We start from the raw sequence: 26,405 nt of genomic DNA on the forward strand, positions 1-26,405 counted from the left end.
TCGGGCCCGGGCAAGCCGCGGGTCGCGAGCACCTAGAGGGTGCACGGAGCCTTGCGGTGAAGAGAGGGGCCGGCTGGGGGGCCGCGGGAAGAAGGCGGGGGCTGCTGAGGGGCATCGGAGCGAACTCGGCCACCTTCTACCGCTCCGTTAGCGCCTGGTGCTGGCCAGGGCGTGCCCGCCGAGCCGGGACCCCCGCACCCCCCCGCCGCCCCGCCGCGGAGGGCCCTGCCGAGGGCCAGGCGGGGCGCGGGTGGAGGCGGTGCGGAGGCGCCGCCGCGGCCCGGCAGGGGGCGCCGCAGGCGGAGGCCGCGCTCTCTCCGGCGCGGCGCTCCAGAGCCGGCGCGGCCTGCGTCGGGAGCGGAGCCGGGAGGCCGTGGCGGGAGGGGAGGGGGCACGGCGCGGCGGGAAGGGACGGGACGGGACCGGGGCGGCGCGGCCATGGAGATCGGCACCGAGATTAGCCGCAAGATCCGGGTGAGAGAGAAGTAGCCGGGTCGCTCCCTCTCCACCCGCGGCCGGGACCTGACCCCGCTTGTGGGGGCTAGGCCCGGCCGACGGCTGAGGCGCCGGGCTGCCTCCGGCCTTCCCTCAGACGCGGGGGCGGCGGGGGCGCAGCGGGCCCTGCACCGCCCAGCCCCCTTCACCCGGCCGAAGGAAGCGGCGGGGTGAGCCCCAGCCGGGCCGGGGTTACCGGCGGCAGGCGGCCTTCGGCCTCGGGGCTGCCCGGGAAGGGGCACGAGCAGGAGAGCCGCCTCTTCGGGAAGCGGAGCCGGGGCCCCGCCGTGCCCCCGCGGGCAGCTGCCATCTGCCCCGCAGCCGGCGGGCCCGCAGGCCCGGAGCCCGGCGCTGCCCGGGAGGGGGAGCAGCCGCAGCCCGGCGCCCTGGCGTGCGCCCCGTTACCCTCAGGTCTTGTCGGCTGCTCCCGCTCGGCAATCGCAATTTGGAAATCCTGGTAGTTGTTTGGTGTTTTTTTCTTGCTCAGCCGGGAGTGACCTTTCATCAAACCATTCGGGATTCGTTTTCTTTGCACCTTATGAGCCCGGATGGTCTCTGCGTAAAAAAGGGACAGCTGGGACTTGGCGTTTGTCTGGTAGTACCAGGAACTGGCATATAGGAAGTATGGTAGAGTGTGAGATTCCTGGCAGTTCGCACTATTCCGCTGTCTGTCCCTCACTCTTGCTACGTTTCTATCCCGAACAGCGGAGCATAGGAAAAGGAAAAGTAACGTGTTAAAACACGTTCAAACAGTTAGTAAGACAAACTTTGCTGAGCCTCCCACCGTTTTGCAGTTAGAAATACTGTGTTGCTCCATCACTTAAATACTATTTCATTATTTTTTAGGGTGCTATAAAAGGAAAGTTGCAGGAACTGGGTGCTTATGTTGGTAAGTTTTATCATATGTTTACACTTCTCTGTATGTTCGTTGTTGTTAGATAGGAAACAACCAGCTAGTTAATGGAACATCGTATTTACCTGTTATTACTTGTGTTACTGTATACAGAAGCCTTAAACTTGAGATGAATTATCTGAAGTGTTGGACTAGTATGAATGAAAAAAGACTTCACAAAGTATGTACAGTCTAAGTGTAAGAGGAGGCAGTATGTGGACATTGATACATGAAGAACTAAAAGGAAATAACTAAGGAGGCTATCAATCTTCCCTTTCAAGGAGAAATGGTGGCAAGAGATTTGAAAGAACAACAAAACAAACAATGATGTCTGTGAATGTTTAAGGAAGTTTCTTTGAAGCACAGGGAGAAATATTATATATGTAAAGCAAGACCCTTGCAAATATAGCAGCCGTTACCTGTGAGCATGCTGAAATGGAGTATTCCTTTGGCATCTTTTCAACAGCCTTTTGAATTTAGGGTGGCTTTTTTGTCAAAATTAGAGGAGAAAGGGTATTACTGTAAGACAGAGGTAGGCTATTTTAGGAGGTGGAAAAGCTGTGTCAGAAACATGTAGGACAAATCTTCAAAAGGTAAGAGCTTGGCTGTTAAGGGGAAAATTAAGAGCTTACGTTAGGTACATGTTTCATCAACATTAGCTTGAATCTTAGAGACAGGGTGAGATTTCATTTTGGATGGTGAGGCGAGAGATAGGAGCAGTGTGTCTGTGTTTTGGGGTTTTTTTCCTAATTCCAGGATTAAACAGATGTTGTACTTAAGAGCAGCTGGTTTTTACAGCAGTAAGAGTTGGTAACTTAACACAGTGTTCTGTTGGAAGCAGAACACCTCAGTCCTGCAACTGCCTTGTTGGTTGTATGATATGATACTTCTTGGATTTCAGGAAGATTTCAGAGATACCATGAGTTGCAGGACTAAGCTGAAAATTTGTAGTTTGATCTTGAATTCATCTTACTACCTATTTACAGGGGGGCATTATATTTATGGAATCAAAATTTATTGACTCTGTAGAAGGGAGTTGCCTATTAGATGATATTCTGAATGCAGCAGGTGCAAAGGAACGTTGTTTAGAATTTTTTCATTGTAAAGTTACCTTTTTTCACCTTATCAAAAGTTTTCTTTTTCAATAACTCTTTTTGGGTATTTTACCATCATTCCAGGTTTCAGTTTCTCAGTCCTTGATTCTTTGTCTTGCTTTTTCGTGGATTTCTGAAAAAACCCTTTCTTATCTCTACTACCAAGATGCTGGTAGAATACTAGTAATCTTTGATTCCAGCTATGGTGGATTATATATTTTTTCTGTTCTCTCAGTTTCTGGTATTCAGAAAGCAGTTTCCAAGATCAGCATACAATATCTGCACTTCTCAGTAAACTTCCAAACTTCTTTAAATAACTGTATTCTTTATCACCAAATCTGACTGCACTTGACCTTTTGTCTGTTTTAAAATGACTGTTTCACAGTTTCTGTCATTTTTCAGAGTTTTTGCCTTGACTTGATTATATTTGATAACTTTTCAAGAAATGTTTTTCAAAACCTCTTCATTTCTTCTTTAGGTAGCTAGTAAAAATCAGTTCTCCCTCATTCTAGCCTCTGTGGCAAGAACCATGCTTTTCTTTCTTTCTGTAGTTGCTAGCTTTTTTCTTTTGAAAAGTCTTCAACAAGACATGTTGAAACTTACTTGTGTAGAACTTAAAAAAGAAAAAATTGTATCTGTGAAGCAAAATAAAGATATTTAAATATTCATCAGTATAAAAATTGTCAAACGCTGTAGTTTGGCATACAATTTAAATTGGCATAATAGCTAGTGCAGTCACTGAGGGAAGCAGTTATTTTCTTTCTTTCCTCCTTCTATTATACTGTTGTTGTAATTGTGCTAACTTAACGTTTTGGTTTATACTTGAAGTATCTTCTTTACTTTATGTTGAACCACCTGAGGAGCTGATCAAGTTTAAAAGTAGCTTGGCCAAAAAAATAAAATTTATTCAAAGTTCCTCGATCTGAGTATCCATCCGTCTTGTGCAACTTGTAGCTCATGTAAAAAACCCAAAACACCAAAAAGAAGTTTGGGTTGAGACTTGGAATGTGTTGTGTTGGAACACTTGAAGAGTGATACTGGATTGCAGGTGTGATGTATGAATGTTATATCTGTAGTCTGGGGTACAGATGAATTATTTACAAGATACATAAACATAGAAGAAAGGCAATTCCTTTGATTTGTATTTTGAGATCTATTTCATATTTTTCATTTTTTAGGTCTTTTTAATGTTGTGTACAGTCTTAACTTGGTGAAATGAATATAGCTATATTAGTGCCTTTGTTCAAATTCACAATTTGAAGTGGATTTCCCAACTATCTTCACTTACTGTCGTTACGTTCATGTCATGGAGTGCTACTGGACAATAGTGTCATTCTGATGAGTAGAGGTACCCTGTGTGAGCAGTCCAGCAAGGGAATGGATTTCTCCCTGCGTATGAAATTGCATTCATTATGGAGTTAGAGAATCAAGACTCTTGGGCTTGCTGGCTTTTGGTGGTTTTGTTTGTTTGGTTGCTTTTTTTTGTGTAGATGGAAAATCTGGAAGTGAATACAATTTTGATTTGTTTAATGCACTGATCAGAAAGGGTTATTTATCTGTTTGGCCTTTGTGACTAAAGGAAATTTGACAAGGATAAGGTGCTATATTTGGCAATATTTGAAATTACGACAATTGTAGATGGTTGTTAGTGTTCCAAGTAAAAAGATGTAGGCAACAGAGTAGCTTTCTTTTATCTTGTCCTTTTTTTGTTTTATTTATTCACTTTTAAATACTTTGATCTTATCTTCAGTTCATGCTCTTGTGAGGTTGACTACCTTTTATTCCTTACATAGCTGAAACTTGTATTGAGCCTCAGAGGTAATGGAAGTCATGTCAATTTGCTTACCTAATCCTCTGCCTACAGAGTCTTTGTAGTAAAACAGGAAAAAAATATCCTGGTTACATGTTTAAGGATGTTTGCTATGTCTTATGATTTGTTATACTTTAAAACAACGTATTTCTCTTTCTATTAGATGAAGAGCTCCCTGATTATATTATGGTTATGGTGGCCAATAAGAAGAGTCAGGAGCAGATGACGGAAGACCTTTCCCTTTTCCTGGGAAACAATACTGTCAGGTTTACTGTATGGTATGTTTGTAAGCTACTTGTTACACTTCTTACCAGTAATCAGGACTGCTTTATATAAGTGAAACCTGAAAATTTAAGAAGTTACTCATCTTCCTGTTGTGTAATTTACATTAATTAACACTTTTATGTTGCTGTTCTAATAAGGTAATTATTTTAGTCTGTCAAGTTAGGCTATTGAAATGATAATTAAGTTGCAAAGGACTGGAGGGCTTGTAGTCTGTGCTTGCTCTTAAGTCCAGTCGAATTTTTGAAGATAGTGTGAAATGCTCAGGTAGGTGAGGGCCATATGTTGACTTAAAATTATTTCTGCAAAGCCCACTGTGAACATGAGAGTGTTATTTGCTGTAGTTAGATGTAAAATAGTTCTTCAAAGATAAACTTCTTTGTTTTTATGCTAATAGTGCTTCAGATTGCTGTTGTGCATAGGAATTACTATATCAGGACAGATGAGCAGTGGATCTAATTCTGTATACTGCCTTTGACAAGGCTTAGCACCAAATGCTTAGGTATTCCCACCTCTCGGGCTGTTGTTTATTACCACTACCTAGCTCTACAAAACAAAAGTAGAACCCCACAGTTATTGTGAGCAGGAAAATTAGCAACTAAATTTAAACTCCTGAATATCCTGAGTGGGGATAATTTATGCTATGCTGTATGATACCCTTGGCCGTTATGCATTTTCTAATACTGAATTTGTCTTACAGTGTAAACCTTTAATTAACTCCGTGTTTAAGAGTATCCACACAGATATTTCACTCCAAAGATTTTTCTTGCTTTCAGAGTTGTGTATGTTTTCAAGTTAATCTTATTTCTGATTCTCTAACCTAATACAGTATGAAGGAACATTATTTGGTTTTGCATAGATTGGAGAAATACTACGTTTTTTCTGCTTCTTCAGTTGTTTTCCTTTGAAATTTTCATACTGACTAGTTATGTTCACTTCCAGTGTTTCTTTTATGTGATTAGTGAAGTTCCCTTTTATTTGGTTGGGAGTTTTTATGCTATTAAATAGCAGAGAGTAACATTTTAGAAGTTGGGTATGTTATGAAACCATAAACATTGACAGAAAATGAAAGTTAGTTCCAGCTATTACAGTTCACTGTATTAACAGTTTAAACTGATGGATTTCTATGTGGCAGTGTGTTGTGGTTTAACCCCAGCCAGAAACCCAAGTACTACGCAGCCACTTGCTCACTCACCCCTTACCCCAGGTGGCATAGGGAGGAGGACCAGGATGGAATGTAAAACTTGAGGGTTGAGAGAAGAACAATTTAATAACTGAAATAAAATAGGACTCCCCCCCCCCCCCCCCCCAATAATAATAACAACAACAATTACAATGAAACGATTAGAATGAAAGGGAGGGAGAAGGGGAGAGGAACAAAATCCAAAGGGAAGGGTTAAAAAAACAAGTGATGTGCAATACAGTTGCTTACCACTCGCTGACTGATGCCTAGCCAGTCCCCAAGCAGCAATCGCAGGCTGTGGCCAAGTCCCCACAGTTAATATACTGAGCTTGACGTTCTGTGGTATGGAATATCCCATTGGCTACTTCAGATCAGCTGTCCTGACTGTATCCCTTCCCAGTTTCTTGTGCCACTCCAGCCTCCTTGCTGGCAGGGCCTGAGAAACTGAAAAGTCCTTGACTTAGTATAAAAATTACCTAGCAACAACTAAAACATCTGTGAGAACATTATTCTCACACCAAATCTGAAACACAGTACTGCACAAGCTAAGAGGAACTTAACCAGGACACAGTTTAACTTGTATGGCTGTAATTTGAGTTTACTTTCAAAGTTTTCAATTTTTTCCTGGCATTTGTCAGAAATATGAGAAAGTGGAATTAAGCATGCACCTCTTTTTTTTAAAAGTACACAGGCATTTATGTTCTGTGTTCCTTCTTGTGCCCTGCCTAGGCAAAATATGTGGGTTTCATTGTATCAGTATGTCATGCGGTTGTCTTTCCCATAGTAGTTTGGGAATCAGTTAGAAAAATTGAGGTTTGCAAGTTGATGAGGGTAACTAATACTAGGGTTTTGGCTGAATCCTGTTATAGAGTAAGAAATAACACAATAATATGTAGCAGAAAACACTTTTATGGCTTTGTAAATGAAACCAAAACTTCATTGAAAAAAATAACAAAGAGGTAGAGAAAGCAAATTTCAGCAGGGAACAGAAATAAAGATTTAGTTTTTTAAAAAAAAATGTATTTAGAACTGGATATCAACTATATGTAGATATTGCACCTCCAGCTTGTCTTGACACTTGCTTAAATTTCAAATGTAATGAGTCTTCTAATCTCAATTCAGTTAACCCCATTTGCTTACACGTAAAAATTCAATGTTGGAGCACTTTGTCAGGTAACCAAGTAGGTATTGGTTAAAAGAATGATATAAAAGAAGACAAGATGAAACCTATGCAATAAGCTGTAAGAGGACTGGTGAAAAAAAAGTTAAATAGCATTGTAGTTGGGAGTTTTACATGCTTTTAAAGGCAACCCAGTATGTTTGCATTCTTCAGCATTGGGTTTCTGGCTAAATACAATACTCAAAAAGGTTTGCTTTCCTTGGTTAGTCTCTGTAGCTGGTAATTTGGGGTCATGGCAAAAGTTTCACAACAATTCTGTGGCAGACCTGGTAGTCCTGCTGGTTTGCCAACACTTACTCTGAACCAAGTGTCGGGTCACAGTTCTCTAGAGGTCAGTGTGAAAGCTGATATGAGATATCGTATGATAACAGAACTGAGCTGACAAATCTTTTAAGAGTGTTCTAGTGAAAATTCACAAGGAGGTGAGTATAAGCCTTCCTTACTTTTCCCAGTTTTCAGTATGTTTTTGTTTCTTAACTCTTTTCTAATAGTCAGTCTAAGTTATGGAGGTGCCCGTGATCAGGTTTGAATTCCAAGTAAGAAATGCGCTTAAGTGTGGGGATTCCCCACCCCCACCCCCTTTTTTTTTACCTTTCTTCTCACTGCAATATGTGTTTAGCCTTATTATTTTATAGCCGCCTGATTTTCCATATTGCTTCAGCTTGGTGCCTTTTTCACAGGCAAACAGTAAATTTGGTGCCTTACTGAAATATTTTTGCTCATCAGCATGTCTCAAAGAATATGGTTGATTACATACAAAGCATGCTATAAGAATCCTGAGTATGTTAAGTGCTGTGAATTGTGTGTTGTTTAGGTTTGTATTTAGAATTATGTTTTAACTCTGCTGTGTAATTGGAGTTTCATATATGAAGTAAAATTTTCGGCTACACTTTAGGCTTTTAACTTAGATTTTTTTTAGATACTCCTTTTGAAAACAGTTAACTCACACCATTAATTGTACTGAGAGTGGAAAGTACTGCAAACTAAGTGCCAAAAGTAGATGATGTGATGAATGCTCTACCTGCATTTATGAGGACTTGCTGGAGGCAAGATACTTAAAGCCTTCCTTTTGAGGTCAAACATACATCAGTCAATGGAAAGTGAATTATCATTAGATAAATGAGATACTTGTTATAGGGGAGGAAAGGCTGTTCGTTTCTGAAAGGTGATTATTCTGAATGTATGTTAAAGTTATTCTATTTCTCAGTTTTCTCTTTTGTTCTTTCCCTGTCCCCCATATATTTCAGGCTCCACGGTGTTTTGGATAAGCTGAGATCTGTGACTACTGGTAAGTAAGAAAATTAATTTTAAGTGAAAATAGGTTTATCTTTTCTGTGTAGTGTTGCCATGTCTAAAGAGTTTCAAAAAAGATCTTGGCTGACTGTTCTGTAGTTATCAATTCATATGGTCATTTGGGTCCTGACTCTTTAGAGAATTGCTTTATATTTTGAGATAAAGAATTTATTTCTGAGTCCGGAATTTATTTCTGAGTGTTTCTTGCTGATGTTTTCGGCTGAGACAGCTTTCAGCTTGTTTTGTTTTCAGATTTGTGCAATGTTTTGTTGGCAGTTTCTTAGCTACATTTACTGCAAAATCTGTATTGCTGTGCTTTGATGTGAAAATGAAAGGTGCCTGTCTCCACAGAACCAACTAGTGTAAAATCTTCAGAATCTAGTATCTTTGAGAGCAACCCTCCTTCCAGCAAAAGCAGTTCATGTGTAAGTGATGAGAGGAGGCGTGAGGATATCTTACCACCTCTTGCAGTTTCCAGCACTCGGACTGAAAGAAATGACTCAAGAGTTTCAACTAGCTCACAGGAGCAAAGGAACACTGCTTCACGGTAAAGGTTCTTCTTACCTATGAACACACATTCAGACATCAGTAATTGCGTGACTGTAGTAGCCAGTCTGAAGAGCACAGATACTTGGAAAGATCAAAGTAATTTTGAAGAGTAAAGCATTGCTACAATTGGTTGCATAAAAAACATCAAATCAGGAGTTCAGTTCTGTTTCTTTAGCAACAAATGGGCTTAGATTTATTAATCAAACTAAAAAATAGTGATCAGTGTGTTTAGATTTGTATAAACAGTAATACCTTAATGATTCTTCCCTGCTGGTTTTGTTTAAAAGACAGTTCTCATTTTCCAGAACTTTTATTTGCAGATGAGTTAATACTTGGCAATTTCTTATTTTATCAGGCAGTCTTGTGAAGATGGTTCTGCATCCCGCTTAACATCTACAGTCAAGCCTTTGAGGGAATTGTCACCTTCTGAAGCTGTAATTGACATTAAACCTGAACCAGATGATCTAATTGATGAAGACCTAAACTTTGTGCAGGAGAATCCTTTGTCACGGAAGAAACCTATTGTAACTGTAACTTACGGTTCTTCTCGTCCTTCTGCTGAAATCTACCGACCACCAGCTAGCAGGAGTGCAGATGGCAACGTGCATATGCACAGATTGTCACAACAGGGCAACTTACAGGGGAGCCGGCAGTTAGACATGCAAAACTGCAGGTCTTTGGAAACAGGCCAGCTGTGCAATCCAGAAGCATTTGACAGCTTAGCAGAAAATTACAGACCCACCTCCAAACCTAGTGCCGATAAAGTAGGCAGTGAGGTTAGTAGGATTTAAACTATTGCAATATTTTACACTTGCTAGGAACCTAAATTACTATGTACGCTTCCAGTAAAATCTTGACCTCAGAGAAAATGAAGGACTTCTGTCACTGATACCAGTAGGTTTGGGATTTAATCCTTTGAGTCCACTGATAAAAAGAAACTGCATGGTTTAACATCATCACCTGACAGGTTGCTGCATCTGAGTTAATCAGCTTGTACATCTTCATGCCATATTGAGTTGGGCTCATTGTTATGATGCACGTGATGAATCAGAAATAGTAATTTTGATCTCCAGATCATTGGAACAGCATGATCTTTTGTGAGTGCTATGTAAATCTCTAGCTTTATGCAGTTCTGTAAATCAGTATTTTTGGGCTGCTGTTTATTCATACCTATGCTAGATATACATTAGCTTCTAAAGCCTGTGTATGTTGCTTATGATGATTATACTATTTAGAACCATGGCATTTAAGATCTCTTTGGGATGGGTGTTGTACAAGGGACAAACTAGAAGGTGATTGCTGCCCTACATACCTTGGAGGCCAGACAGAGCCAGGCAGGGTGATAGTCCTAGCTGATAGTTTTAAGACTATCCATGTGAATCAGAGCCCTTTGTGAGAGGAATGAAGGTTGTTACGGCTGCTAACGTTGTAATGAATAACGTTGTATTCCAAGTGCATTTGTGTTTGTTACTGCTTATATAGTTCTCTGTCTTTGCTACTACTTACTTAGTTCTGTATAAAGGACAACAAATTTTATTTGAAAATCTGGAGTGCTTTACGAAGAAAGAGATGTGCTGATGTTTGGGGTTTTTTTTGTTAAGATGGGGAAGTGAGAATGAGAATATAGTGAGAAAGTAGTGATTTGTTTAAGGTAGTATGTATGTCACTGATGAATGACAATCATACTACTTCTTGGAAACGTTAGAAAAAGGTCTTGTGATGATTTTCTTCTATTACTATTCCATGAAAAATGTCTAGAAGAGGGCTATTTCAGGAGCTTTTCTTAGAACTGTGGACCTGTGCTGTATTCTGCCACCTTTTTGACGATTTCTCGTGCTTATCTTTAAAAAGGTCTTTTTTTTAGGTATTGGGTTTTTTACTGGATGAATCTTCTGTATTGGTGTAGTCCAGGCCCATCCCTTAGGATTTTTCGTTCTACTTGGAGGATATAGGATGATTTAAAGGGAACTGTGTACAAACCTGACATCCAGATGCCTCATTGTGCTCCTGTGTAGTTCAGTGCTGAGTGATGGTTCCTACAGGAATTACTGATGTGTGCTTTCTCCTAGGCTTTCACGCAACCCGGGGTTTAAATTTGTCACTCATGTGCATGGTGGTGAGTGGCTGTGTCAGAACAGGGACCTTGCACTGCCTAAACTGAACTGTCCTGGCTTTGGAACATTCCAGCTTGCTAGAAATTAATCCTTACACTAATCTGAAATTAGAGTTGATACAGAAGAGAAAGTCATTCTTACTGATTTAACTTTTTTCTATCAGACTTTCAACAGGTGCATCTTGAAGGTTAGCATGAATTTATTTGGAAAACTGCTTTTTCTGTAGATGTTGGATAAATTGTTTGTACTTTAGAGTTTTTCCCTCTTGCTTTCTAAATGTTGTTTACAGTTACATCTTTAATGATATGTTTGAGTGTAATTATGTCTGATTTGCATATTCTCTAGTGTTGTCACTTGTTTCTGCAGACCGTACAGTAGTCCTAGACTCATACAACTTGAATGGAAGTTCTCTGTCTTCTGGCCATAGGTAGAATTGCAGTATTATCTTTGCTGCTTATTAGTACATGTTTTATGCTAAATTAATTATTTTGGCTGCTTTGTTTGTTGTAGGAGGAAAGCTCCAGGAAGAGACGGTTGCCTGTTGTAAGCTCAGTAGTCAAAGTGAAAAAGTTCTGTAATGATGGGGAAGACGAGGAGGAAGAGGAAGACTATGGATCACGAACAGGAAGCATCTCCAGCAGTGTGTCTGTACCTGCAAAGCCAGAAAGAAGGTACTTAAGATCTTAGTGATTCTGTGTGGTTCCAAGAATGAATTTAATGAACAAAAACTTTGGAAGTGGAAGGTGGGGAAAACTGTTCACAGTTTTGAAAATTGACACTCAAAATTCAGTAAGCCATTTCTATATTTTTTTGTACTATCTCACAACTCTGTGGGTGAGATACCTGTTTATACCACTCTTTCTCCTCTGATTTTGTAACCTGTTTTTGTCATTGTGCATAAGCTATAATGGCATGTGAAACTTTATTTGAGAAAAGTTTACTGGCAAAAGAACATTAATGTTGGCATGTTTCAGACTAGATATTTAGTGTTGTAAAATAATTTTCCACGAGTTTTAATTGCTTTGGTTTTATTCCAGGAATAGTTTTCAAACCAATTATCACTTGTTCTGTAAGGTGATTTTAACTTTCCAAAATACTTCAGAGGTTTTTCCTTTTTTTCTGCTCCCTAATTCTGACTGAATGTCAGTTGTCAGTCAAAGTACATCAATGGTTTATATCTGATTTTCAACAATAAGAGGAAGAACATTTAAATTAGGGAAGAGATGGTTCTACTGGTTTACAGTTCTAGCCTGTATAAGATTTGTTTTAAGCTAAAACACTTTATTGAATTTAACTTCAGTGCCATAGCACATTTATCTTACTTAAACTTCCTTATTGTTGATGTTCAAAGACAAACAGAAAGCTCTTTTTACAACTAGTATGTTTTTGATAGTCAGTTTTCTGCTGGATCTTACTCCCCGAGGCAGTTGCATAATTACTAGTGCCAACACAAACAGCCACAGATGTGTGGGGCAGAGGTGGGAAGAAATGAATGGCAGTTGTTCCTTTCAGAAGCAGCATGTTTTTACAGCAACTTAAGCTGAGAGGTGAAATCGTGCCTCTGGACGTTCATTTTTGAGAGCATTTTGTGGATTCCCATCCACTTGGAGAATAGATGAAGAAGCTGAAAACAAATACGAATAAATTGATTTTAGATGATGATTTCTATCAGTGTTATGTATAACTGCGTTAACCTGTTGAAATATCAGTGTTTAACATGGATACAGTTGCTGTTGAAATTCATGTACATTTAATTAATTAATTGTTTTTCTCTCCCTTAGACCTTCATTGCCACCTTCAAAGCAGGCCAATAAGAATTTAATACTGAAAGCAATCTCTGAAGCACAGGAATCTGTTACAAAAACAACCAATTATTCCACTGGTAATTAGCATTATTTTTGTCTGTGCTAGGCTATAATATTTCCAAGCTATATTTTATAAATCCAAACGCTTAGAGATAAAACAGAATCTTAAATAGTGCATGTCAGTAATACACGTAAGGGATTTTCCATGTCCTATGAATATTACATTTAGTCTTCAGTGATGAATTATGTAAGCATAAACAAGGGAGGAAAGAGTTATTTAAAATACATTAATCAAGATAGTAAGTCTGTAAAACATATAGATACAAAATGGAAGTGCCAGAACTATTCTGAAGTTGATAGTTGCTGGGGGAAAGTGTTCAAAATTAGGCAGGTTATGTGGTTGATCTTTTTTTTTTCCTGCACTCTCCTCCTTCCTTCAGAGAGGGGAGGAGAAAAAGCCAAATAGCAAAAGACCAGAATGCACTGGATGGAGGTAATAGAAGAGCAAAGTAACAAGTAACATACTGATTGGTATATCAGCGTATCTTGTCTTTAAACAGTGAGTATGCAATTTCAGTTCAGTGGTTTTAGGTATTGAGTTGCAGTTGATAACAGCAACTGGGCAATGCCTGTATGTAGGCATTCAGTTCTTCTAGCTGGGAGACTTCTGCTGAAGAGGGGCAAATCCAGCTTCTCTCTTGTGTGCTTTCATTTCACTGGGTGTTAATAAACCTAGTGTTGTCAGCAGGAAGTACCGCACGTTGCCAGGGAAGGAGCATTCGCTATATTACCTAAACCATGACTTTTATGCCATCTGGAGCAAGACTGAAAGCTATCTAAACTCTCTTGCCTGCTCGTGCTCTCGAAACCCACAAACGAACTGTAAGAAACACATACCTTCCTTCCACATTAACATTTACTAAACGGTCATTGTGAACCTCTTCCCTGTTGTTGTTACTTGTATTTTCAAGGTTGCGCAAGTGCTGATAAGTAAATCTAAAGGCAAGAGATGTGTAGGGAGTTTTCTGTGTTTAGAAGCTCTTGAACTGGAGGAGATGTCCATGCATGTTAAAAGTGGGATAGAGTGAGCTGCTTTTAAAACAGAATAAATGGTATGGATGACTAATAGAGATCATTGTCAAGCTTAGAATTGAAGAAAAATTAACTAAGAATAGTTCTAGTAAACCACTGAATTGCTTGACTACTTACAAAAATATATTTCATAAAGTAAACTTCTAAAAGAAAATTATGTTTCTTCATTAATAGCAAATAATGTGCCTCCCAAGCATTAACAGCTTGTCTTCGTTATAGGTGATAGGAAGAATGAGCAGTTTGAAAAAAGCAGTGACACAGAGAGCAGTATACTCAGGCGATGCAGGAAGCTCTTTCCTGGGTACATAGCAATATGGTGGGAAGTAGAACATAGCCAGAAGATTTTAAATTAAAACGATTGATTTTTAACAGTGGTGATCTTGTAGTTTGACTTACCAACATGAGACTATTTCAGTGGAGATACCAAAAGGCACCACTTTGTAGTTTAATACAGAGGTGATTTGTGAATTTTTATCTTAGTATCATGCAGGCTGTTCCACTTCAGGGGTAATATTTAATGTATTTTTTTTTTGAAGTATTTTGAATAGAATATGGAATTAAGCTAATTTGAAATACATAGGTAAAACCAAATGGTAAGGTCATAAATTATAAATCCAGTCCTGAGTGGTACCTTTTAGTGGTATGTGTCAGAAGTTGAGTGTTAAGGTGATACTCGGCCAAGGGAAGAACACGCTTAGCGTTTCACAACCAGTTCTGACAGTCTTAGCAGAAGCCAAGTAAAAAAGTCACCCTGTTGTGCTGCTACCCCCAAAATCCATGCTACACCTGAAAGGAGGCCTGTAACTACCTGAAAGGAGGTTGTAGTGAGATGGGTGTCAGTCCCTTTTCCCCAAGTAACAAGTAATAGGATGGGAGGAAACGGCCTCAGTTTGTGCCAGGGAAGGTTTAGATTGGATGTTAGGAAATGTTTATTCACTGAAAGGATTGTCAAGCACTGCAACAGACTACCCAGGGAGGTGGTGGAGTCACCACCAGTTATTTGAAAGACTGTAGGGACATGGTTTATTGGTGGACTTGGCTATGTTAGGTTTACGGTTGGACTCAATGATATTAAGGGCCTTTTCCAACCTAAATGATTCTATGATTCAACTGTCATTGAGTTTTATATTCTATTTGCAAGCACCTTAGCATAGGGTAGCTGGCACTGTATAGAAAGCATACATTGATAAATCATGATTGTATGAAAGATGGAATGAAAAGTGATTTCAATACCATAAGAAAGTACCACATTAATTATGTGTAGAAGTGGTTGAATGAATACTTTGCTGATGTTGCTGTAGTCCTTTTTGTGCTGTTTTGTCTTACAAGTATATATTCTGAGGTGCCACTCATAGGGTGATCTATGCACATGTACAAATGTACTTTCACACTAAGAATTTTACAGGTAGCTAAAGATGCTTTTTGGGGAGACAGGTGCTTGGGATCTTTTTTTTTTTGTGTGTGTGTGTAGGAATTTGTTAAGAGTTTAGCACCGTATGTAAAAATAGCACTGTAGAGTGATTGGGTTGTGTGTAAATTTTTTATCATTATTTCTTTATTTGAAGTTCCACAGAAACAGACTGTTCCAGTTGCACCAAGAACTCGAATTAGTCCAGAAGAATCTCAGTTAGAAGTAATACATGTGCAAAATAGACTGCCTGCTCTGAGTTCTCAGCTTCAAGAAGAGCCAAAGGAGCAGACAGTTGAAGGAGTTCAAGGTGATCCGATTTTGTTGCAAAGAAAGAAATGTGTGTGTGTGTCTGTGTTAGTTTCAGGGAATCATAGAAATGAGGAATGGGAAAAACACTTCTGTAAGAAGTTAGTTTATACTTGCTGAATCTTTAGATATTTAGGTTGTTGAGTAAAATTTGGTTTGACTAAGATCTTTGTTAGATCAGCTCATGGTCATTGTTAAGGAATGGTAAACATTTGTTATTAAAAAAATCTTATTTTTTCAGTCTCTTACTTCTCATATAGATGTGTTTGGACTCTTTTTGCCAACATAAAATTGTTGAAATTGTGTCTGTAAAGTATGTAAGAAGAAGCTTTATCAGTCTTTGAATTATTGTACAGGAAATATTTATGCTAAATATTTTTGTTCTTTTGCCATTGAAATGGAAATGACAGCTTGCTTAGGACAGTTACAGAAAGCCAAGTAATTTTTTTCAAATCACAAGTCAAACATAGAACAGTGCTACTCTGATTTGTTTCACCTCTTTTAAGACCACCATAACATAGTTAGCTGCTTTCCTCTGTGTGTGTTCTCTGAATAGTCAACACCTCTAAAAATGAGGAGAAAGGACGTGGTTTGTACTGAGTGCTGATTATGGGAAAGACTAGTCTTTCCGTATTTGCATTGTGCCATGCCATCTGGCTGGAGAAAACTTGTTGCTGTTTCTGAAACAATGAGAAAGGGGTTTATAGTGATGAGGATGGTTTCTTTTTTATTGGAAGTGGGGAGGGGGTGGTTGTGATTTTTGGTTTTGGGTTTTTTTTGTTTTTTTTCTAATCGAAGGAATTGGAAGCGTATGCTTCAGTTCTTTAATCTATATTTTAATTTTGACATGCAGTAAAATATGCTTCAAATTGCTGTTTTTTTTAGGAGCTGAACAAAAGGAGCTCTCTTCTCGGCTCCAGATTGATCCTGTGACTGAAGATACCTTGCAAGTGACTCAAGGTTAAGTCTTGTGATCTTTTCTTTTCAAACTGAATACTGCTGGTGAATGTGAAAATAGGATTTCCTTTTCGGTTCTAGTATTTTCTAGTTTTTACCTCTCTAAGGAATAAAAGCCTTACATCAGTTAAGTGTTGAAAGCCTGAGAGATTGTGGGTGTGTGTGGACACCCTTCAGTGCTGTTTCAGCACAGCCATTTCAGTAACAAAGTTTCCTGGTCAGGCCTAATACGGCCTGTGGCTCCTCTTGATCCCCTTCTGTGGAATTAGCAAAGAAGTAAAGTGTTTTCTAGAAGCTACTAGTAGGCTAATTTTATTTTAATTTCTTATCAGCCATGTAAATTCATATTAAAAAATGTGCTGTAAGTTTAAGAGTACAATTACAAGCTTATTTTTCTCTTTTTCTATGTAATTTTTCTCCCAAATCAGATTACTATGATGTAGAATCTATGGTCCACACAGATACTAGGTCATTTATCCTGAAGAAGCCCAAGTTATCTGAGGAAGTAGTTCCACAGAATCAACAATTGGGAAAGAGAGCCACAGAGGCAATACGAGTACTCTCAGGTCGTCTAATACAGACACGGTAAGAAGTTACTTTTTAGGACTATTACTAGTCAGAATGCTTATTTGTGGTTTAGATGGAATCGTTCAGTCGTATTTGTGCTTTGGCAGCCCAGTCAGTGTCTGTGAAATCATGGAAAATGGACTGACGTTGAATAGCAGAGGAAAAAAAGCAGGGGAAAAAAACCTGCCAGAAATCCTTGTAAAGGGAAATTAATTCCCAGGGGAACTGTAGCATGAACATGTCTCTGATTTGCAGGAAAGAAGGAACTGAAAAGTACTGCTTCTTTTTGTCATAGCTGTTCTGATTTCTGAAATCTTAGTGAAGTAATAACTTAGCTTAAATTGCCTTTAGTTTTAGTTTCACGCTGAGATTACATTTCTTAAGGAATGTCCTTTAACACAGTATTGAATCTGTGCTCTTATGCTGGAGGGAGTGAATCCTGAGCTCTTATGCTGGAGGGAAAACAGCGCATTCTGCATGCAGGTAGCTCAGTGCCCGAAACCCAGCAAACAGTTAAGTGGCATGTGAGACAGGTGATTTAAGGCTCCTTGCTGGTGAGTTTGGCCAAGAGAAGTTTAAAGTTCATGTCAGCTTCAAATGATGTGTTGTGGATGTTTTTTCGTTTCCCCAAAGGAACAAAGGCCAGTACACAGCCATTTTCCTGACTTGTTAAAAGCCTTGATAGCTCCAGCTACCAAATAGTTTTATGTATCTTACCTGTTAAGAGTTAAAATCCACTCAGAACAGTGTGAGGTACTTCATCGCTGTGGGCTGCTGTATTTGAGAAACTGTTAATGTTTCCTTTCCATGAATGGCTTTAAACAGCCCATGCTAATTAAAAATAAAACTAACAATGAACGAACAAACCCGAAAGGATAACCTTGCAATGTCACAGTTGAAAACTGTGACTGTGCTACAGGAAAGTGGTAGATTTTTGCACGTGAATAGGCCAGTTTCTGACTGGTTGAACTTGGAAGTTCTGGCTAGTAACGTTTTTAATGTGCTGTTTTTCTCTCTTAAAGGCATTCTACACTGTAGTTGCTTTAGCCTAATGTCATAGAGAATTGAAGTTTATACCATCACTGTTTGTCAAAGATGAGAATTCCATAGTGCATTTTCAGATACTTAGAATCACATGTCACTCAGGAACTCCCTTGGATGAAATGGGTAGGACCGTGGAAGATTGGAGAAAACTTATTTATACTCCCTCTTTTATCCACTTGGACTGCTGTCAGGTACAGGATACTGGGCTAGACTGATCCATTCATCAGGCTAGGCATCGAAGTTCTTGGTGTCAGTATTTCAATTCTCTCTTCCTAGTCCTAAAAACTTTTACACCCAAAACTTTTGTGCCCACTGTTTCATAATGTGCTGTTCGGTATTTTTGGGGAGACACCTCTTTTGTGTATTAAAAGGTTTGTGATTCCAAGAATGGTATTTACCCTCACTTTTTTTGTCTCTAAACTCCTCAAAAGATTAATCACTCCTTTATTTAGCTGTGTCTGTAAATGGCTTTCAGATCTCTCTAAGCAGAATGCAACAAATTGAAATGTACCTGCCGAATTCTCTGCTGTATGCCATAGCAAGCTGTATTTCTTAGCAGTGCTTCAGGGAGACTAGAAGGCAAACTGTTAATTGGAGTACATTAACAGTAGTATCAAAAGAAGGATTGTCATTGCATGACTCTCCATAGATTAGCTTGTGCTGCATTTAGTTACTAGTGCAACTCACTTTCACCCAAAGCTCTTAAGTCAGAAAACCTATTTTTACTACATTTATTTCTTTGATAGAGATCAGCTTACACAGCCGGAGAAACCTGCTAGTCCCAAGTTCATCGTGACACTGGATGGTGTGCCCAGTCCACCAGGATACCTTTCTGATCAAGAAGAGGAAGATATGTGTATAACTGAAGGGTTAAAGCCAGTTACCCAAAATATGTGTGCCGGCAAAGGATTAAAAGGCCTTCGAGCACAGCAGATGCAAATTGTAACCAGGCAGCTGGAGAGCTGTGATGGTAATTATGCTTACCAATGGGATCTAACGTTAATGTGGTGGTTTGATTGTGAGTAGAACTCTCGGATATATTGTGCTTAAGGAGTCAAAGTGATAGCGTTTATTCTTCAACATTCTTTAGGCAAATGAAAGGTTGTAGTGCAGTAGGGCCATATCTTTAGAAGCCTTCATCTTGGTAAACTAGAGCAATACGGCAGGTGGGTAGTTTTCCACACATCTCAGTATTGGTAAAATGTGTTGGTTTTCTTTTGAAAACGTAGTTTGTCTTCATTGCCAGAAATCCATACTTGTGGTTGATCCATTACGGTTTGTCCCCATGCTGATGGACAGGACATTTTATGATAAATGTTTTGCCGTGCCTTGAACTTTAAAGAATATGTCAGGTGGTGTTATGTCATGAATCCAGCTGTAAATGTGTAATGCGATTGAGAGCGCCATGGGGGAAGAGCAAAGATCTTTTAAGTCCATGTCCTTTCAGTCCCACTGGCTGCAGCAGTACTATGCGTACCAGGCAGTCTTAAAGAAGAAAGGAATGTTATATATCTGTTGGCACATTTTTACTAGTACAGTGAAATATATATTAGAGTACTACACTTGCAGATCTGTGCTTTTACTAGTATAGTCTCTTTCATACTTTGACCAAAGCCATTTGGTACAGGAGAGTGTTGCTGGTACAGGAGAGTGTTGCTGGTACAGGAGAGTGTTGCTGGTACAGTGACTTTGTTAAGGATTCTTATTTGATTGGCTATGTTAGCCAGAAGTAGCACGGGTGTGACTGAAGGTCACACAGAATCAGGTCAGCATGGAAGTGATTTTACAAACGGTGTGGTTTTACTGTAGGACAGCATTACTTGGCTTCAGTGTATTGCACAAAGGCGGCATAAAAGAGGCTGAGGGTGGAATGTAGCTGGAGCAGTGTGGCACTAGTAAGATCAGAGACGTAAGTTCAGCAGTCCTGGAAAGCTTTGAAAAGCCAAAGGTTTAGGCAGATGTGGGAAAATTAAGACAACAGTGAAGGCATATGCTTATTTACCAGAATTTGCAGAATGAGGCTTTACAAATAAATAGGGGAAAGTCGAAGTCCTAGGTTCCTTAAGAGTAGTGAAGGTATTGAATGTTTCAGCTTGGAATTTTTTAAAATACTTTTTTGAATTGGAGTCATTTAACTGCAGTAACTGTGGTATCTGTCTGAGCAAATTACATGAAAGTGGTTCTTTTTTGGTGTGTGCCCTCATACTAATAACTCCTATCTGACTAGTGTAAAAATTGATTTTTTTAAATTTTTTTTTTTTTTACTTCTTGAAATAATTTTCTAGAGTCAAAAATATCTTGGAGAAAGGAAGCATAGCTATTATTAACATACGGCTTAGCAGAACAGTTGTAACTAAGGCTCAGTTGAAGAATCTTTGTCTTGTCTGATCGAGATCTGGTCTGTTTGACTTTAATACCTCAGTTTGGATTTGTGAAGAAAATGAATTTATTTTGCTTGTAAACAGTGCAAGTTTGATCTTTTATCACCAAAAGGCAGCTGTCAGTCCAATATTATGACTTCTTTCACTTCATAGTTTTGGGTATTTTCTTCAGATAATATGGTTGTACATAAATTTTTACTGTCATGACTTTTCTTGATTTATAGAGGCTTGCCAAGAATTGGGTTAAAAGGAGACGGTTAATAGGAAATATCGTGAATTTCAGTTCTGCTATATTGTGTATGCCAAATCGGATGTAGAGTCTTAAAGGTCCCAGCTTGGTGGTTTTTTTCTTTTTTCTTTGCTTCCTAGTGGATATGGAACAGTTAAATGTGCTGCAAAAACAGGAGAAGGTGCTTGAGCGCTGCAAGTACTGGCCTGCCTGCAAAAATGGAGATGAATGTGTGTACCATCACCCCACACTACCTTGCAAGTGAGTAGCGCAAAGCTCATCCACTTGACGTGTTACTTTTAATTCAGTGCTACAGATTTCCCCTCTGTGTCAGTAAATATTCCGAGGCGGTGTAAGTCTGTTAGGGTAGGATCAGAGCTAGATTATCGCACTGTAATGTCTTCTGTTTTCCTCCCATCTACCACGTGTCGGAATACAGTGATGGTTTCAATAAGTAAGAGTCACAGCTCTGCTCATGCAGAATAAAGCTTAGTTTAGCATACAGACTGGTGTTTTTGTGTCACTTAGAGATGTGGGAATTGGTGTCTTGTTCAAACAATAGACACTCTTCTGCTAGTTCAGTGACTTTTGTTTTGTGGTTGCTTTTTTTTTAATTTGAAAGCAGAGGCTAACTCTTGAATGTGCAGTGTGCCTTTGACTTCTCTTCCACAAGCAGCAACAGTCTAGAACAATTTCTGTTACCAGTTTGGGTAGTTTCATTTACTCAGATATTTGAGTTTTCTTTTAAAATCCTACATAACTAAATTAAAAATGACACTTTCTCTTTGCTGAATAACCACCTTACTTAGGGAATTTTGTGCCCCTCTGTGTGAAGGTCTGAATTAACGGTGCCTTTCCTGCTCTGCACTGCACACTCAGAGCAATGCGTCTTAGCTTGCAACAAGTAGCTTGCTGCCAAACTCCACTGAGTGTGAGGTAGTTCACTTAATTACTGCATGTCAAGAGTGTCCACAGGGAAAATAAATACAGACCTGTTCGTGTACACACGACACCTGCATGCCCTACTTTGGAAGTAACTAACACGTGTGTGCAAGCCCTGTTGTAGTTCTGGAGTTCTGTGATATTCTGGCTTTCATGCATAACAGCTGCTGGGGAATTTTGCTCTGAGTATGGGCTTACGACTCAATTTCTTTTCCCTCAGAGTTTTTCCGAACTGCAAATTTGCTGATAAATGCTTGTTCATCCATCCAAACTGTAAATACGATGCAAAGTGCACTAAGCCAGACTGTCCTTACACTCACGCCAGTCGACGAAACCCCCATCCACCTCCTAAACCAGGTGAGCACATCTTGTTTTTCTGAGCTTTAAACAAAGGCGCTGAAGGGAAAACAGTATTTTTAGAAGAAACTGACAGTGGTGAAAAATTTTTTTTTCCTCGATTTGACTAATTTTTCTTTCAACACTTAACGCTAGATGAAGAATACTAATCCAGTGTTACTGCAAAAACTGTTATCAGAAAAATGCTCTTGTGCAAGAGCCTGTATGAAATCTTTGCAAGGCCAAAATGGTGACTTGCACAACTAGTCCCTTCTGAAGGGATTAGCCAGCATGGCAGTTTTACTCAGATTTGTTGGGTTGGATAATCGAAAAAATTGGATACGTGTTGTACCAAGAGTTTGTGACACAAATTGAAAAGAGGTTTCTGTCTTTTGTATGAACATTTTTTTCTTTAATGAGACTGTTGAAGTTAACCTCATGCAATGATGAGATGACTTTGAGGGATGAGGTTACCCGGTGAAGGCAATAGCTGTGTTTGGAGTGTGGGTTTGTATTCCTGAGCCTTTGAACAGTGCCAAGGTGGAGGGAGGGCCTTTACTCTGCTGGAGTCACAATCTTTTGAAGTGGTTTAGGCCTTAGTCATAGTATGATGTAGTTTTGTTATTTTGCCAGAAGGCAGACTATGCGCTTACCTCCTGTATCGTTTCCAGAGTTCCTCTGTATTACTGGAAAGTGCACTGCCTGCACTTTTCAGTCCAGTTAGCTTGAACTCTTAACAAGCTCACTGCTGTTTAATTCTATCATTTGAATTTCTTTGCCTAATCTCTACTTAATTTGTTGGAAGCATTGCCACGACCATGGTACCTTCTGTCCTGCAATGGTGAAGAACAGAGACTAACGATGACCTGGCATTCTGTTCTGCCCTGGGATGAGATCCACTTAGTGCATTGGATACGCTTCCCATATTTCTTGCAGAGTTTTGGTGTATCATAAAACATAATTATTTCTTGCAGAAGGGTTGATATATTTGTTTGTGTGGAACCATGTTAAAAAAGCAATTTATTCTGATCCAGGTTCACTTCCTGTTCTTTTCTTTTCTACTATTAGCACTACTACCCACACCGTCTATATCCTCGAGTAGTCCACTGTGCAAGTTTTTTCCTGCTTGCAAGAAAATGGAATGTCCATTTTATCACCCCAAAGTAAGAATTATCTCCTCTCTCTTCCCTTTCTTTCTGGAAAGATACTTGAAATATGTTACTTTGGGTCAGGAGACGTCACTAGCATTTAATGATTTTTGCTTGTACTTTTCACATTTTAACTGTAGCTCAGAAACAGGATATGCAAAAGCAGTGACTTAAGGAATTTGGAAAATTACATTTTTTTCATAATCTTTCTACCAGATGCTTCTGAGGAGTTTCGAGAAGGCAGTCAGCCATCACGCTTGTCAAAAATCTGCCCAGCGAGGATGCTTGGGGGCAGAGGGGGAGAAGGATAGCTTGTAGCCTGTATGGAAGGAACAAGTCTCAGACTTGGCAGTTCCTTCAGATGTGCCTCAATATACAAAAACTTTAAAGATTGCCCAGTTATCCTGAAGGATATTACTGTAATTATATAGTACAAGACTTTATAACTCAGGTTCTATATAATTGTGTCCCCGCATATTTTGTGCCAGTAAGTTTAGTGCTTTTTTCTAGCCCAAACTTGCTGAAATGCAGTGCGTCCTCAGGGCTCTGTTCTCAGGTGTTATTACTCAGATGCTCTGGCTTTTCCTCTGCCTTGCAGATAACACGGTGTCAGGGTCCTAACCTGTACACACAGATCGACTGGACCTGAACTCTGTAAACCCTTAAAAGCAAAGCGTTTGCACTTGTTTGCAGGGCAGTTTTGGTGCATCTAATTCATAATTAATCCTTTTTCAAAAGGATTTCCTTCTGTCACTGGGTTGAACTGATTGTGCTAGTCTGCATTATAGCTACAAATAGCTGTTGATTCATTTATCTCTCGGATATGTCATACAAACGTGCATGTAACACGTTCTAGGTCAGCTTGTTCAGCCAGCCATCTTTGAGTAGCCTCTTCTGAAATGCTTTTCTTTTCAGCATTGTAGATTTAATACCCAGTGTACAAGACCAGACTGCACTTTTTACCATCCAACTATTGCTGTACCTCCACGCCATGCCTTGAAATGGACTCGAACTCAAACCAGGTAAGATTTTTTTTCCTTGGTGAGGTTTAGAGTGCATGTTGTGACTTATGCCACCAGTGTTATTTTACTCACAGGAGTAATGTGTGTATGATGAACAATGAAGATTGTATGAAGAAAGATACCTGTACAGGCATCTTTCTTTTAAAGAGAACTCTGTACTGTTTGTTTTCAGTAGTATAAACATTAACTAGTGTGATGCAAACCTGGAAAACAAGTGCCCTGCAGCTGGGGTGTGGCAGAGTCACTGGAATCCTGACCCAGATGTGTTCTGTTTACTGAGTTTTATTTGAATAAAGCTGCAAATCCAACATCAGCTCTTCTTTACCCTTGTTTTATCTTGTGTCCAAGCTGTCTTTTCCACAAAATGGTCAGAAGTTTCTTGGAGTGTTTCTGGCAGAACAGCTCCTTCCCATCACCAATCCATGATTTCATAAACTAGTAGCAAGCTTGCCAAAGCTGCCGTCATTGGCCCGTCTTAAAAGACAGTCAAATCACATGAGCCTTTCGCTTCAACTGATCCCATCTGCAGAGGTCTTAATCATAAGTTCTCAAACCGTCTTTACAGACTGGTAGGATTCTTACCTATGTGAATTGTTTTTCTCTTTCCCCTCAGTGAATGATTAGGATACAGCTTGGGACTGAATTTTGCCTCCTTTGGACAGTAGCAGAAAGGAAGATTAACTGCCAGGGGCACATGATGTTAGAAAAATTCATGCATTTGGAACTTTTAATATACATCGTTTTCATAAAATGAGGTTGATTGGATACTTGAAATGTCTCTAATTTTCCAAGTTTGTAAGTTTGAGCAATTTTACATTTTTTTTTACACTGTAAGAAGAAAATGTCTGTGTAAGAAAAGTTTTACTTTAAATTCCATTAAAAACTTCCAAAGCACAGTTTGTGTTCTGTTTGGGTAATGCTTCTTGCTTAAGATTAGGTGTGTTGAAGAAGTAAGTATAGCATCAGAAGCTCTTAGAAAGCTTATTCCTGTATTTGGGTTGTACTAAAAGTATTCTTTGTTTAGCAAATGTTTGGATACAATGCATACAACTGAACCAGCGTCTCAGCAAATTGTGACTGAACTCTTCACCTCCACACAAGGGAAAAAGAGAGCAAACGGTTTGTCTTTTGCGTATTTTTTCCATGCAATAGTCATCATACCCCTGAGACTTTCTCAAGCAGGGAAAACACAAAGGGAACAAAAATGCTTCATAAGCAAGAACAATTAAACAATTAATGACATTGTGCTCCAGTTAAAAAGCCTATGTAATGAAATACCACTTGACTTGAAAGTAAATGGTTTCAGATGTTTCCATTTATATCAGGAAGAGAGAAGGTACCTCTCAATCTCCTTCTGAAGAATCCTTTTTTCTTTCCAGTACACCTGACATCGGGTATGCTTCGTAATTACCTCATTTGAGAAAGTTCCTGGGACTTAAATTGCAAAAAATAATGCCAGGAGGTGTTTAAGTGGTATTATAATGATAAAAAGTGGTCAGCAGTAACATAAATGCACTTTTTTATTAAATCTTTCATGTCTTTTGGGGAACTACATTTTCACAAAAATATACAAAATAATTTCTTTTTACAAATATTTACATTTGATATCAGAAAACAATGTTAGCTACATATTTTAAACTGAAATTTGACAAATATAGTATTGAATTCTGAAACATAACACTCCAGGAAAGTAGTTTTAGGTCTTTTTGTGAAATAAAGTACTCAAAGTTCATATTCAAATTTAAAAAAATCTTAATTAATGCAAAAATCTGACATTTAATTATATATATGTGTACTTTAAACAAACATACAACATTGTTACAGGGATTAGATGTTCATGGTGGAAACCAAAATGGAGTACACTTAAAACCATGATCCTTATTACAGTAATACATGACCATACCTTTGGACTAGTTTAATATATATTTTTTTTTTCCTTTTTTCTTTCTTTTTTTTTCCTTTTTTTTTTTTTGTTAAAGCAAGAGGGATTATCTGACACACTCATAATGAAACACAACAAATCTGAACAGACAACTGGATTTTAAGCTTAAAGAACTACAGTAAAATATTTTCCTAAGGTGACCTTACGGGGAGTGGAGGAGGAGAGGGTGTGTTCTTGTGTTGCACGGAGCAATGCTGAAATGGATTTCCAGATGAAAGGCTGCAAGTTACAGTATTTTTCTATAGAATTTTCCAATGCCTTCATTAGCTGTCCCTTTCTGAAATAGCTGCCACCATTCCCTTTCAGTGTGAGATGACAACATAATCATTTG

The 26,405-nt window shown here is 39.1% G+C and overlaps 1 protein-coding gene across 1 annotated transcript; it reads left to right on the forward strand.

Moving 5' to 3' along the window:
* Positions 1-349: 349 nt before the first annotated feature.
* Positions 350-25,028, forward strand: ZC3H14 (zinc finger CCCH-type containing 14). Its single transcript, XM_056344956.1, has 17 exons — positions 350-474; positions 1,342-1,384; positions 4,455-4,569; positions 8,184-8,224; positions 8,581-8,776; positions 9,134-9,554; positions 11,403-11,563; positions 12,674-12,774; positions 15,355-15,507; positions 16,392-16,466; positions 16,892-17,048; positions 18,821-19,044; positions 20,825-20,945; positions 21,847-21,983; positions 23,031-23,125; positions 24,026-24,132; positions 24,746-25,028. The coding sequence occupies exons 1-17, from the start codon at positions 439-441 to the stop codon at positions 24,750-24,752; spliced, it is 2,190 nt and encodes a 729-aa protein (XP_056200931.1). The 5' UTR covers positions 350-438; the 3' UTR covers positions 24,753-25,028.
* The last annotated feature ends 1,377 nt before the right edge of the window (positions 25,029-26,405 follow it).

This window comes from Falco biarmicus, chromosome 7 (genome assembly GCF_023638135.1).
Source record: "Falco biarmicus isolate bFalBia1 chromosome 7, bFalBia1.pri, whole genome shotgun sequence".
NCBI lineage: Eukaryota > Metazoa > Chordata > Aves > Falconiformes > Falconidae > Falco > Falco biarmicus.